The sequence below is a fragment of the Artemia franciscana genome, chromosome 20 (genome assembly GCF_032884065.1).
Source record: "Artemia franciscana chromosome 20, ASM3288406v1, whole genome shotgun sequence".
NCBI lineage: Eukaryota > Metazoa > Arthropoda > Branchiopoda > Anostraca > Artemiidae > Artemia > Artemia franciscana.
The window spans coordinates 32,953,896-32,967,701 of NC_088882.1; the positions used below are offsets into that span (position 1 = coordinate 32,953,896).

A 13,806-nucleotide genomic window follows, 5' to 3' on the forward strand; every position below is an offset into this window, starting at 1 on the left:
AAGGTTCTCTCACAGCCATGGATGGAGGAAAAAATGAAACTCATTGATTCCCAGTGTTTTATTGTCCCACTTATTGTCCCAATGGACAATTTGAACAATGCACATTATTGGCATAATGGACAATGGCACAATGGACAATTGGAACATTGGTAAGTATTATTGGTACGCCTATTTTTAGTTGTAGCACGTGTGGTGGAAACCCTGAAAGATCCGCGGAATTTAAAAATTCAGATGGATAATTAACCGCTTCATTTGGTTCCAAAACTGTGTCGACTGACTTGTAAAGGACTGCCTGGTCTCGAATCTTGGTCAAAACAATATTGTTGATTTCGTGGACGTCTATATTTTTGGGTGCAAGAATCGCTCTTTCACTTAGCGATTTATTATTTTTATAATTGTTTAGAATATTCGGAAATACTTTTTCAATCAATTCATTTTTGGACGTCACTAAATTACAGAAATCAGCAGGTAGTTGTATACGTCCTGAAATTGAGTCTACTGGGAGCTTTCCGTTTCCAATTGCCAGCAATTGATCTGAAAATGTTTGACCAGAGTCATCGTTTTGCAATTGGACACGCATATTTGTAGTTAATTTTAATGTTTTTACGTGTCCCCATAAATTAGAATTTTTCAGGCAAGCATTCATTTCGTCTGCAGGAGTTGATCTAGGTATTATAGGTAATGTTTGCCTGAAATCTCCCGCAAGCAATATTAATATGCTGCCAAAGGGTTTCGACTTCCCTCGCAAATCTTTCAAGCATTGATCCAGAGCCTCGAGCGATTTTTTGTGTGCCATTGTGCACTCATCCCAAATAATAAGTTTGCATTGCTGCAATACTTTACCCATCCCAGATGATTTGGAAATATTGCATGTGGGAGTTTCTGTAGAATGCAAATTCAAAGGCAATTTCAAAGCGGAATGAGCAGTTCTTCCACCAGGCAGCAATGTTGCGGCTATTCCGGACGACGCAATTGCCAACGCTATATCATTTTTTGATCGAATTGATGCCAGAATCAGTTTTATCACAAACGTTTTACCAGTACCTCCTGGCGCATCCAGAAAGAAAATTTCTCCAACGTTGTTATCGACACAATGCATTATCGTATCATAAATGCCTTTTTGTTCCGACGTTAACTTGGAAATGTTATTTTGTACATACGACAATAGATCACTCGTACTGTAACTTTGTTCACGATCCAAGTCTACACATGTCGAAACAGCAGCGATACGGTTAGGTGAAGGCATTCCCAAATCCTGAAGAGGTTTGTTTGCCATACGTACGCACAAATCTTCTATAATAACTAAAGTGTAGTTATAAATTTCTGATGTAAAATCAAAAGTCATATCTGATGTCTCTAACTGTTTTCGATGGAGTATATCTTCGGACATTTTTGACTTATATTTTTCCCATAACTCTGTAGGAGCTGATGGAGAGCAAGTTGTTAAAATGATGCCAAACAATGCACGAATTTGACTTGGAGTTGACGTTTCGCACGCGTCATTGATGCAGTTATCCCTGTGTTAGTCATTCTCCAATAAATTCAGAGCTTGGCATGCACTACGGTAAGTGTCATGTATAGTACCGTTTACAGTTCTCAAATACTCAAAGGATGTCGGACCGGGTACATTCACCAAAAGCAGGCGTAGAAAGAAGCATTCATGTTGATTGGGGTGAACGGTGTCGAGTCTTCCTATCGTGGTATCTTTGAAAATGGTAGGTTGGCCGTCGACTGACTTACCCTGTTTTCGACCTTCAAATACTTTATTTTTAGTATTCTACGTGGAATACGAAGGCACTTCAGTATACAGCAGTTTTTTTTGCAAAAGAATCATTTTTGCAAAGCGAAAAGAAACCGGTTAACTTTGTATCCGGTGGATTCAGGGCTCTTTGTTGCACGTTGGTTTCCGAGAAATAAACACGTTGACCATTCTGTAAATGTACCGCTAAGTGAACAACAGGTGGACTACGTTCATGTATCGGAAATGAAAGAATTCGCCAAACAGCTTCATTACTGCTTATGTATCTTCCAGCCTGATATTGTACGATTTCGTCGATATCTTTGATTTCGGGCTGCAAGCCAAAAACTGCCATGTCACTGCCTTTGTTGACGTATTTACATATGTATTTGATTGCCTTTACGGAGTTACAGTATTCAACGTTTATGTGTGCATTAAATGTTTTTGATAATAATGGGGAATATGGAACAACCCACTGGTTATCTACTTCGATGGTGGTACCGTTACGCTTCTTTATTATTGCTGTTTTACCGCCATCTTCAATAGATCTTCTTTTATATTGTGGGTAACCATCATTGCCAGTAATTGTATTGGATACTAAAAGTCGAGGATATTGCTTTGTGCACCTTCCTTTGGCCATGCATGGTGAATTTTCGTTCAGTGCACCGCAAGGTCCATGTATCATATTTTTTACAATAATATCATGTAACCCCTTATCGACATTTTCATCAGGTATTTCAGCGGAAATCACATCATCAATTTCGTTCGAAGTAATTTTTTTATGTAGCCAGATTAGTATATGTGCGTGTGGCAAACCTCGTTTTTGCCCGTTTTTACATCCAGCATCGCACTGACCCAAACACTTCAAAATTTACTATGTAGTTTATCAGTGATTTCAACTTTTGCCGGAAGACACGGGCCGTAATGTCATGTCTATGAACCGCCGATTGTCCTTGAAGTAAAAGCTGCAGTATCTCGTCCCAAGATTGATTACATGTAAATGTAATAAATAAATCTGGACGACCATAGAGACGAACATACGCGATAGCATCTTGAGCATATTCATGCATATGACGGGGACTGCCAGCATATGACGAAGGTAAAATTGTTAATCTTCCAACGTTTGTGGTATTACCGTCATTTATAACTGCATCTCGCAAATGAATGTATTGTTCAGAGCGGAGCTTGGTCTGATTCAGGCGGATATATAGCAAACGTTCTGATTCAATTTTAGCATACATATCAACGACGAATTGGTGAAACAATTGACTGCATTTTAAAATATAATTTTCTTCATCCTGCCGAATCATTAGTCTATAGGAATAATAATGCATTGCACTGCATTTCTGATTCATTTCTTTGTTAGTGGCTGGATTCATCAATTTAATATTAAAGTGATAGCCGTCGGCTCCATCCCAAAAAATGATAGGATATTGTAGGGCATCGTAGCATCGATGAGTTTCAGCAATTCTTAACAACCGAGCGTTTCGCTTATGAAGAATAATATCTCGAGGTAAAAACTGATCACTGACCATAACGATTGCCACTTCGTCGATAGTTGGAGCATTGTATCTACGCACATGTTGGCCAGGAGGCGTTTTGTCAGCGGTAATAACAATTTTATGCGTATCAGTAGGCATCAAATCGATAGCTGTTTTGAACAGACGCACTAAATTATTATTTTCGTGGAAAAGATGTTGTAATTGGGAAACGATTGTCCTTTCAACGTTGGGAGAAATTTCGCAACGTGCATTCAATTCAGAATTTCTATCACTGATGAAGTACAATTGTAAAAATTTATGATTCTCGCCTGAGAATGGTAGAAGGGACCCTGCTCAATGATAAATTTGCCCTTTTACTTTGAAAGTAGACATAAATTGATCTGGATTTTCGATTTGGGCTCCAAACGACGTCATTTGGAAACATGAGTTATATTTTCTGATTTGTGATAAAAAACGCTTAGATTCTGACGTAGTTCCAGTAAGGAAAGTCTTCAATGGCTCTGGTGGTGCAGCCAATAGAGGAAGTTTAACTTTTCCTGAGGCGCAACACATTCCCATTGTTTCACCATTGAATTTCAAGGCCTTGCAATAGGGACAAATTTTAGACATAGTCCCGATTTGAACACATCTACTCAAGCTATAATCATCGACTGGGCTGTACCTGAATGCCAGGCGATAACTTTCAGGTTGCTCTGATTCCTCGGCACGCTTTCTTTTCTTACTTTCTCTATCAGCAGCAAGCCTGATTTCTTGCTGTTCTTGTAATTCCTCGGCACGCCTTCTTTTTTCACTTTCTCTTTTAGCAGCAAGTGTGGTTTCATGTTGCTCTGGTAGTTCCTCGGCATGCCTTCTTTTTTCACTTTCTCTTTTAGCAGCAAGTCTGGTTTCATGTTGCTCTGGTAGTTTCTTGGCACGCCTTCTTTTTTCACTTTCTCTTTTAGCAGCAAGTCTGGTTTCGCGTTGCTCTGATAGTTCCTCGGCACGCTTTCTGTTCTTTCTTTCTCTATCGGCCTCAAGCCTGTTTCCTTACTGTTCTTTTGATTCCACGGCACGCTTTCTTTTCTTACTTTCTCTATCAGCCTCAAGCCTGTTTCCTTGCTGTTCTTTGGATTTCTCAGCACGCTTTCTTTTCTTACTTTCTCTATCAGCAGCAAGTTTTTTGGCATAGACTCTTTGAGCATCTTCCTCGGCTGTTGCCATTGTAAGTTCATCAGTCATTTTACAGTTAAACATTAATAGATTTCTACGTGAACGCATGTCTTAAATATCTTTAATGACGTCACCGTCATAACAAAAATGACGACAACTAACTTCATGACGTCAATCAACACACAAACATGACGTCACCCGACAGACAGACCCACACACACACAGACAACTTATTTTGATATATATAGATAGATAGCAGGACACTGGAACTACACAAAAAAGAAGCTGCAACATCAAGTGTCTTTTGTGATTACCAAATAGTGGCTAAGAGACCAAATGTAGACACAAATAACTCCTTAATGCGTGGAAAATATCATCAAAAACTTGAATGAAAAAAATCAACTATCTTTAATTTCAGAGCATTTTTTTTAAATTTAAAAGCAATTGCAAAAATATCTTGTTTCCAAAAGCTTCACAGAATTGTTATCTGACAGGAAGTACCTTTGCTGAGTTTTTATTTTTTAAGGAACTAACAAAAGAAAGAGTTAGACTTCCAACAGGAAAAAACTGACTTTATCCAAGCGTCTTTTTTCAACTTGTTTGACAACATTCATATGACCTCAACAATTACTGAATTTGTTTTTATTGCATCAGCTGCTGTTGGACTTCTTTTCTATTATGAGCAAAAGAAACGCTAGTAAATTCTAGACAGTTCTAAGTAATCTATATATATAAAAATAAGTTGTCTGTCTGTTACACTTTGTCTGTTACGCCAGATTATATCTTCATATATATAAAAGAAAACAAAGTAAAATGTAAAAACTGGAAATTTCATAAATATTTTGACAATAGATTAAAGTAATTCGAAAAAAGAAAAATGGTAAAAAACTAAAAAAAAAAACTAAAAAAACTAAAAAAAAAAAAATTAAAAAACAAAAAACCTAAAAAGAAAAAACATAAAAGAATAAAAAAGATAAAAAACAAAAAAGAAAAAAAAATTAAAAAAAAGAAAAAACTAAAAAAAAACTGGGAATTGCACAAATATTTCAATAAATTTTGACAATAGATTAAAGTAATTCGAAAACCTTAAAACAGATACCCCAAATTTTGAGGTTTAATATAAATTGTTGGAGCTTTAGCATGCTTGGCACGTAAAGATTTTTCCAAGTGTCAATGTTAGAATGAACATTGACAAAATCAATAAAAAGAAGAAACTAAAACAAAGAAAAAACTAAAAAAGAAAAAAAAAACTAAAGAAGAAACTGTATCTATATATATATATAAAAATAAGTTGTGTATGTTTGTGGGTTTGCATTTGACGTCATTATAAGTATATAAGGCTTTGTATATGACGTCATTATAAGATGACACTACAGACCGGGACACCGGGACACAAATGACGACCGGGACACAGGGAATATAAATGACGACTGGGACACCGGGACAGAGGAAATATAAGTGACGCGCCCCCACCAACTAGGTGTTGGGGTGGCGTGAAGCGCCACCCCAACAGCTAGTATATGTATAAAAATGAAAAGAAGAGATTCGCGTTATTGCTTCACTCCACAACGGCACTGGTGACCATTGTATTTATACCGCATGTACCATCACCCAGATAAACACGATAGTATCCCTGCTCGCCCCATCTTCTTCCCCAGCTATTTTTCACTATCCAATATGGCAAAATTTTTCGTTTAACAGGAGTAATTTCAGTTCCATAGCCAACAATCAAAACACCATGGTCAAGGTTTTTGGGATAGCAGAAAAATTTCTTTGGATGTGATACCCCACGACGATAAAACTTTATAACATTAGCGTTTATTCCAACGCTAACATGACCATTTTCAGCTAACCACTGGGCTATCTTTTCTTCGTCTTGAGAAATATCCAAAAAATATTTTATTTTAACTATCTGCTCTGAAGAATCGATACTACATGTCTGCCCTCCACGACCCTTAGAAGGATAATCGTCTTCTGTCTCAAGTCCTCCTAAATCTTCAATGGCTTTGTAAGCATTTTCTGGAAGCCCTCCATTGGATCCCCCATCAAGCTTGTCACAGTCAAGCAACTCTTGCTCTGAGAATGAAAGCAATTCTGCATGTTTAATGCTATAGACACCTTCTAAGTTGCCAGTAACTGAAAACGCCCAACAAGAACCACAGCTACCTTGTTCTTCACAGGCGTGACTGCTGACTTATTTCTCCATTCAAATTCTTCAGGAGCAGATTGCTTAGGAACTACCGCTTTCTTTAGAAATGTTTCTTGTCTTTTGTAAGACATGTTTAAGCCCTTGTGATACTGAAATTCTTCCTGTGTCGAATCGGCAAAAACGTGTCTCCGTAAACAGCTGTTCCTTGTTCGTTTTCTTGAAGTTCTTTATAATGTTTTGGTTTTGCCTATAGATTTCGAAACGACGTTGCATCCCACGCCTGCTACTAAAAACTTTTTAAATCATCTTACGAATTTCTTTTCTTCTTCTCGTTTCTCGAGTTCCTAACTTCCTTTTTGGGGTTTCGGTTTTTCTTCATATGGCGATTGTCTTGTCCATTGGGACAATAAGTGGGACAATAAAACAGTGGGAATCAATAAGTTTCATTTTTTCCTCCATCCATGGCTGTGAGAGAACCTTCACGCTACAAAAAGCCTCTCTGTCTTCAGGACTGGGAGTGCATTCAGTAAATGACATTCAGTAAATGGCGCGAAGCGCCCCCACCAACTAGGTGTTGGGGTGGCGCGAAGCGCCACCCCAACAGCTAGTAGAACTATATAAGTGATAGTTCTAAGAAATAGTAATAGAATAGTTCAAGATAGTTCTCAGTTGTAAGTTTAAGTAAGTTCTTGTCCTGTGGTGGCGCAGTGGATTTGACCTTAGCTTGGTAATATGGGACCCAGAGATCGAATCACGCTGCAGGAATGCACTACAGGGCCGACGCAGGGACCTTAGTATTCAAGAAGCGTCGTTAATTCTTAAATAATAATAATTAAGTAAGTTCTAGATTGACACCAGAAAATCTAAAGCTGTAGATGAACCTAAGCCCCTTTTACCAACTACTAAGACGCTTATTTTTGTCCTGACTCATGATACAAAATTTTGTGGTATCAACGACGCAATATAGGCTCACGTCCTGGTCCAAATCTCTGTCGATGTTCCTGAATTTCTACGATATTCCTTAGTTTCGATAATGTTCCTTAGTTCTGATGATGATCCTATATTGTTATGATACTCCTGAAGGGTGATATTATGAAGGTTGTTTCAATCTTTTTCTCTAAATTTTAATAGTAGTCATTAAAACCAAAAAAAAAATAAATAGCACCACAAACATTTTACACAAAGAAAAGCTTCACCCCCACAAGACAAAATAGACAGTTATTTACTGTCAAAATAGACTGCCATCCTTATATATCACAAGACATAAATTGTTTTAAATAAAAATAAAAAGAAGGAGATATCAAGAAAAATCATTGCAAAAGAACCAAGAGTAAATAAAGTGTAAAGAAAAAAGAAGAGAAAAGTAAGGAAAGTTATGGCAAAAGCAGAAAGACTACCAGAAAAAAATTACAACAGGAAAGTTTTGGGATCCCCCTTCCCTCAAGACAAACTATGGTTGTATTTATACATCATCATGTTTCTAAAATATCTTTGTAAAAACTCTTTCCTTTTAGTTCAAGATCCTCCCCACTCCTGCCTGAAGATACTATGGTGGATGGAGTCACAAATCATTGTAACATAATTTCAAGCTAAATGTAATGCTAGTATACGTCGCCTTTTAACTTAAAGTTTTTAAAGGAAATTTATTGCTGTCCATAGAAGAAAAGGTTAAAAAACTAACCAAGATCATTATCAATATCCACAGTGAGTGCATTAGCGTCCACAATGAGCATGTATTCAGGGTCTGCTTCTACAGGGCCAGAAATGTCTTCAGTTTTTCTATCCTTGCCAATGAATTGCTCAATCTCTTCAATTATCCCTTTTAGCCTCTGTGAGCCATAAATTTTGGCTATCTCAGTGGCAGAAGTCAATCCTGAAATAAACATAAAAGTAACTTAAATTATTAAAGAATAAACCCTGATATTATATTTACATACTGATATAAATACTAACAACAAACTAGCATACTAATAATACTTAAATAAACATTACTGTAGCTAAAAATCGTTTATCCCAGATATTATATTCAGTCATACAATATTAATCAAGCACCATTGGATATTAATCTAGATATTGTTTATAGAATTTATATGGTCATCTAAAAGTAGTATAACTAAAGAAATTATAGTTAATCAGCCAAAGTAACTATAGCCTACTACTTCTATTACTAGCTAATCATTGCAGCATTGACCTACCTGGGGCTGCACACACTCTTTTTCATCCTGTTATCTTAAAAGTCATGGTCTTTGTCTTCCTCTAAGAATCCTACACCTTTTAAATCTTTTTTTAAAACGTCTTCTAACCCTATTTAGGGATAACCTACTTAGTGCTCGTCTAAAGTCGGCTTCAATTTCTTCATAGCACATGCAGAATAGATTTCATGTGCCTGTGGGTATCCAGCAGGTCACTGGTGAATTACAGCGGGGGTGGATGGATTAGTCCCCCCCTCCCATGAAATCTGTTGCAACAAGTGAAACTAGAAATACAGCCATGGATACCCCATTTGCTATTATTCATGGACCCAAGTCTGCTTAAAACAGGACCCCTGTGAACACTGCTGACCAAGCTGGTATCAATGTTGACAGCATGTCCTGATGTTGAACCAGCCTGGTTCAAAGGTACAATATAACAAAAGAAAATATATAAAATTATAAACTGACAGTTATAGAAATAACAGAATGACCCCTGATAGGAAGCAGCAAAGAAGATACTGGAGGAAGAGAGACACCACTCCGTTGTGGCAGAGCCCAAAAAAGAGGGGAGGTTGGACTTGTTATCAACAGCTTACCTGTTTCACCTTTGCTTTTGAGAGCGATCATAAATATGAAAAGAGGGAAGATAGCTCTTCTTGCCTTTTAACCTATGATAAACAAGGCTGAAGATGAAAATCACGATGAGTTCTAACGCTACTTTCCTCCAAGCTCTCCCCTGTGGCAACCCTATGGCATTTCTGACATCTCTTGCACCCAGGTAGAAATCTTGATTGGAACCCTCCACTGTCTCCAACAAAATTTTCGAGTAAAAAAATCATTTATTAATAAATTATTTTCATATTAGTAATTAATCAATCATTTATTTTTCATCTACTATTTAGACTATTTAATTATTATTATTCAACTTTTTTTACTTAGAATATTCATTTGAAATCTGGCACCCCTTAAAATTTTTGCGCCCAGGGCAAGTGCCTCCTCTAGGTAAAAAGAAGGTACAGGATACGGTACAAGACCCTTAAAGTCCAAACCAACGGTGCTGATTTCCGTCTCAAGACCCATCACCCAGGAAGTAAAATGGGGGGGATGGGTGCCACTCATCCCGTGCTTTCACATATCTTTCCTGCTTACCTTCCTCAGATTTCTCCAGGTACCCATCTAGAGCTAAGTCGACTCTGACTGAGCTTACAGAGTCAAACCACTGACCCCGTCCTAGACCAAATCATTGGATACACTAGGATTTGAGCTCTCGTCCGCCCCTAAAACCACCTCTCGTGGTACCATATTATTATCTACTGCTTCAACAAAATTTTAATGCGAGTGCTGCTAAAAGCTCTGGTATGCATGGTCCAACTCATAGACCAATGATGTTTGATGCTACGAATGATAATGACAAGCATATTGTTTCTAATATTACTGATACTAACGCTTCACCGTAACACCAAGCTGCCTGAGACACATACACCTGCACAAATTCCTTCTCCACTCATACCTATTACAATATTCACTCTTTTCCACCTCCCATAAAGTTCCAATTTAGTTTAAATTCTTTTTTATAGCCTCTGTCTATCCCAGTTTTCCAACCCTGTTTCTTATAGAGCTATCATTATTACTCCTGTGCTGGGAAAAGTTACGGAGAAAAATATCTGTTAACGTTTAGAGAAAAACAACATAATACACCATACTCAAACTGGTTTCCTTTACAAATTGCAGTTGCAGTTGCTTTTGTTTCCTTTACAAATGCCATTAATGAATGTCTATCTAAAAAATCCCCTAGTGCCTGCTTTTCTAGATTTTGAAGGTGTGGTATGACAATGTGAACCACCAGATCCATGTTGCACAACTTGCAAATCTTGGATTATCCCGAAGTTTTTATCTTTCATAAGGTCCTTCATTAAATATAGATGTCTTATTGTTCTTGTAGGTACAGCCTCTTCACCCAAAATATAATAACCAAAGGCCTTCCCTGGGGTCGGTCCTGAGCAGCTTCCTGTTCTTCCTATTTCTGTGGGACATGAACCTCCCCCACACTAATATACAATGTTCTGATGAACTGCTTTTATGGACAACTGGTAGTACCTTTGAGACTTCACATTCAAAGTTGTAAAAGTTGCAATTCAAATTAATTTTTTTTCCAAAAATGTGGCTTCACCATTGCACCTTCCAAGTCAACAATCATCCAATTCCACCACAAGGGTAAAACAGTTAATGCAAAACCAACGCTAAATGAAATTGTCATACTTGAGGGTAGAAATTACCAAAATTACCAAAAAGAACTCAGAAATTACCAAAGTCTTATATGTGACACAAAAAAAACTCATTTTCCAACTTCACATTAAAACTACAATAAAAAAAAATTCTATAGGACAATCAGAATAATATAAAGGCTATTATCCGCACCCTGGGGCTAGAATGAGAATACTTGCTCCAGTTCTGTAAATCCCAAATAAGAGCTCAACTTAATTTTGGGCTCATATTATGTGGTGCTTGTGCAAAGACCCAGATGCAAAAAATGAGCCATCAAATGATATAATCCACCTTAGGAAAGGTTTCCTAAGAAAAAATTCTTAGGAAACTACGAATTACTAAGTTTCATCTTAAAGACAGTGGCCTATTAACAATAAATGAAAGAAGGTCTCTTCAATTCAATTACTTGTCAAAAATTGAAGCCACCAGCTCTCTTTAACTATTTCCTCATCAATAATTGTGGCCCCCTCTGATCTTCAACTGGGACTGGTCCAGATAGACTACTTCCTCTCAATTTATTAACATGCCAGTATGTATAACTGCATTACTGCTTAAGATATCCATCCATGTATTGATGCATTTCACAAAAGTTTGTCATTACGTAAATGAAATTTTCAATTCCAGCAAGGTCTATTACCCCACTTTCCCCCAAACCCTTCCATGGAGCCTCTCTCCACAATGAATGCTAATTTCTCAAAGTGGACAAGTGAATTTACTCCCAGTGAATTCATCCAGAATAAAATTGCTGAACTTAATAAAACTAAATGTAAAGACCACTTCCAATTTTTGTTGATGGGTCTAAAATGAATGAGAAGGTTGCATTATGATGGGTGAGAGACTATTTCATAATGTCTCTATAACATCAGCAGGGCCATAATCATGGCACTAGAACATCTTGTGAATAATCTTGGAGCTGCTGCAAATATCATCCCAGAATAAGATGGATATAGAAACATACATTTCATATTCTTAATCTTGAAAACATACATTTCATATTCTTAATCTTGAAAACATACATTTCATATTCTTAGTCTTGCAGATAGGCTTATTTCCAATATTTTACAATTACAAAAAAGTTGCTAAATATTGACCAGGGCAAGTGGGAGACCAATAAGGCAAGATATGGTCCTAGGCTACATACAGTAGTGATTACTATGCTTACACAAAAGATTAAATAAAATCCAGACATCCAGACAAAATAAGAACACATGTATCTTTTGGTCTTTTTATGATCTGACCTAAATACACTATTTGTTCTGTTTCAAAATTTCCTTTTGAGCCCTTAATGGTGATACCTTGTCCCATATTTTTGTCTGTAGAAATTGTATATCAAAGGTTCAGAAAACCAGAGTGATAACCTTGGATCACCATAAGTAGCAGTTGCAAGCAATATAGACAAGTCCAGAGTATGTTAGTTAGAGATGATAATGATATGGGCATCTGTTACATCCCATTGAAGGGCAATTACCACACCAACCATTTAGTTGCCCACTCTTTGTTAGGAGCCCTTAATGGTAGTTGAAGGAGCCCTTAATGATAATACGTTCCCATTGAAGGAGCCCTTAATGGTAATATCTTGTCCCCTATTTTGTCTTTAGAAAAATGTATATCAAAGGTTTAGAAAACCAGAGTGATCACCTTAACTAGCAAGAATTAAAAATATACACAAGTCCAGGGTATGTCAGTTAGAGATGATAATGGTGTGGGCATTTGTTACATCCCATTGAAGGGCAATTACCACACCAACCATTTAGTTGCCCACTCTTTGTTAAGATTTGCTTTGAAGGTATCAATGGATGTTGAATTCACAGTTGTCTTGCTCAAGAGACTCCTAATGTGGGTAGAGAAGAAAGAGTTCCTTTTTTACATACTTAATAGCTTTGGTGAATGACCTTCGGTTCTGATCACTAGGCAAGCTGAAAAAAAAAATCTTTGTGGTTAGAGCCTAACAATTTGAAGGTCATTTTCATGCTACCTTTTTGTAAATGCAAAGTCCAAGTTAGAAGATTGAGGCATGCAGTCAAAACTCCTTGTTTTGAGTCTGATTTTGGATTTTGTTGTTTCACAGTTGTCTTGCTTAAATGACAGTTGCCAACAATAAGGACAAGCCTTTTGTTTACAACTCAATGGGATCCTTGCTGTTGCTGGTCTTCTAACTGCTGATTTTGTTTTACTTTGTTTTTGTTCATCATCACCTTTCTTCTTTATTGTGTTACAGCAATCTCTAATCAATGAAAAGGAAGAAAAGTGCAGCACTATTTAAAAAAAATGGTTGTGACTGAACTCTATTCTTCATTCTAGAGATGATGATTGACAATGTAAGTTGAAGTAACATTTTTTTTGGACTTTGCTTAAAAATGATTAAATAAAAACAATAACCATAAACAAACATAAATAAAACAAGGGTCAGCAGCAATTTATTTCTCGGAGAAGAAGGGAAATTTTATTTATTAAGTTTCTGGAAACTTAGCCAAGGTGTGACAGTTAGTGATCTTCAATATTAACCAATACCTCATAGAAAAAATGCTCTGAAATTTATTGCAAGTTTATTCAACTTTCAAGTATGTTCAAGTTGCTAAGGTTCAGAAATCTTAGTATGGAAGGGGGTAGTACAAGGATTGGCTAAGAAAAATTGCATTAAGCTTATCAACAATAAACATGTTTCAAGAAAATATAATTGGATTGATTCTTAGAGTGGAATGTTCTTTTTTTGTTGATCTGATTAAAATTTCAGATCTCTAAGACAACTTTCTTAAAGTTCAAGAATAAAGGGAACCTCAACTGGGAACAAATCGGGTTGCATAGATATAT

At 36.8% G+C, this 13,806-nt stretch overlaps 2 protein-coding genes across 2 annotated transcripts in view; both read right to left on the minus strand.

Annotated features, from left to right (window-relative positions):
• The window catches only part of LOC136040136 (U4/U6 small nuclear ribonucleoprotein Prp31-like), a 59,072-nt gene that overhangs the window by 35,699 nt on the left and 9,567 nt on the right, over positions 1–13,806 (minus strand). Inside the window, exon 2 of the mRNA XM_065724247.1 lies at positions 8,220–8,411. Within this exon, the coding sequence (XP_065580319.1) occupies positions 8,220–8,411 (192 nt within the window). The remainder of the gene's footprint in view (positions 1–8,219; positions 8,412–13,806) is intronic.
• LOC136040137 (putative cysteine proteinase CG12163) lies at positions 5,690–6,882 on the minus strand. Its single transcript, XM_065724249.1, is given in 2 exon segments — positions 5,690–6,561; positions 6,564–6,882. Coding segments are annotated over 2 exon segments (720 nt in total). The 5' UTR covers positions 6,670–6,882; the 3' UTR covers positions 5,690–5,947.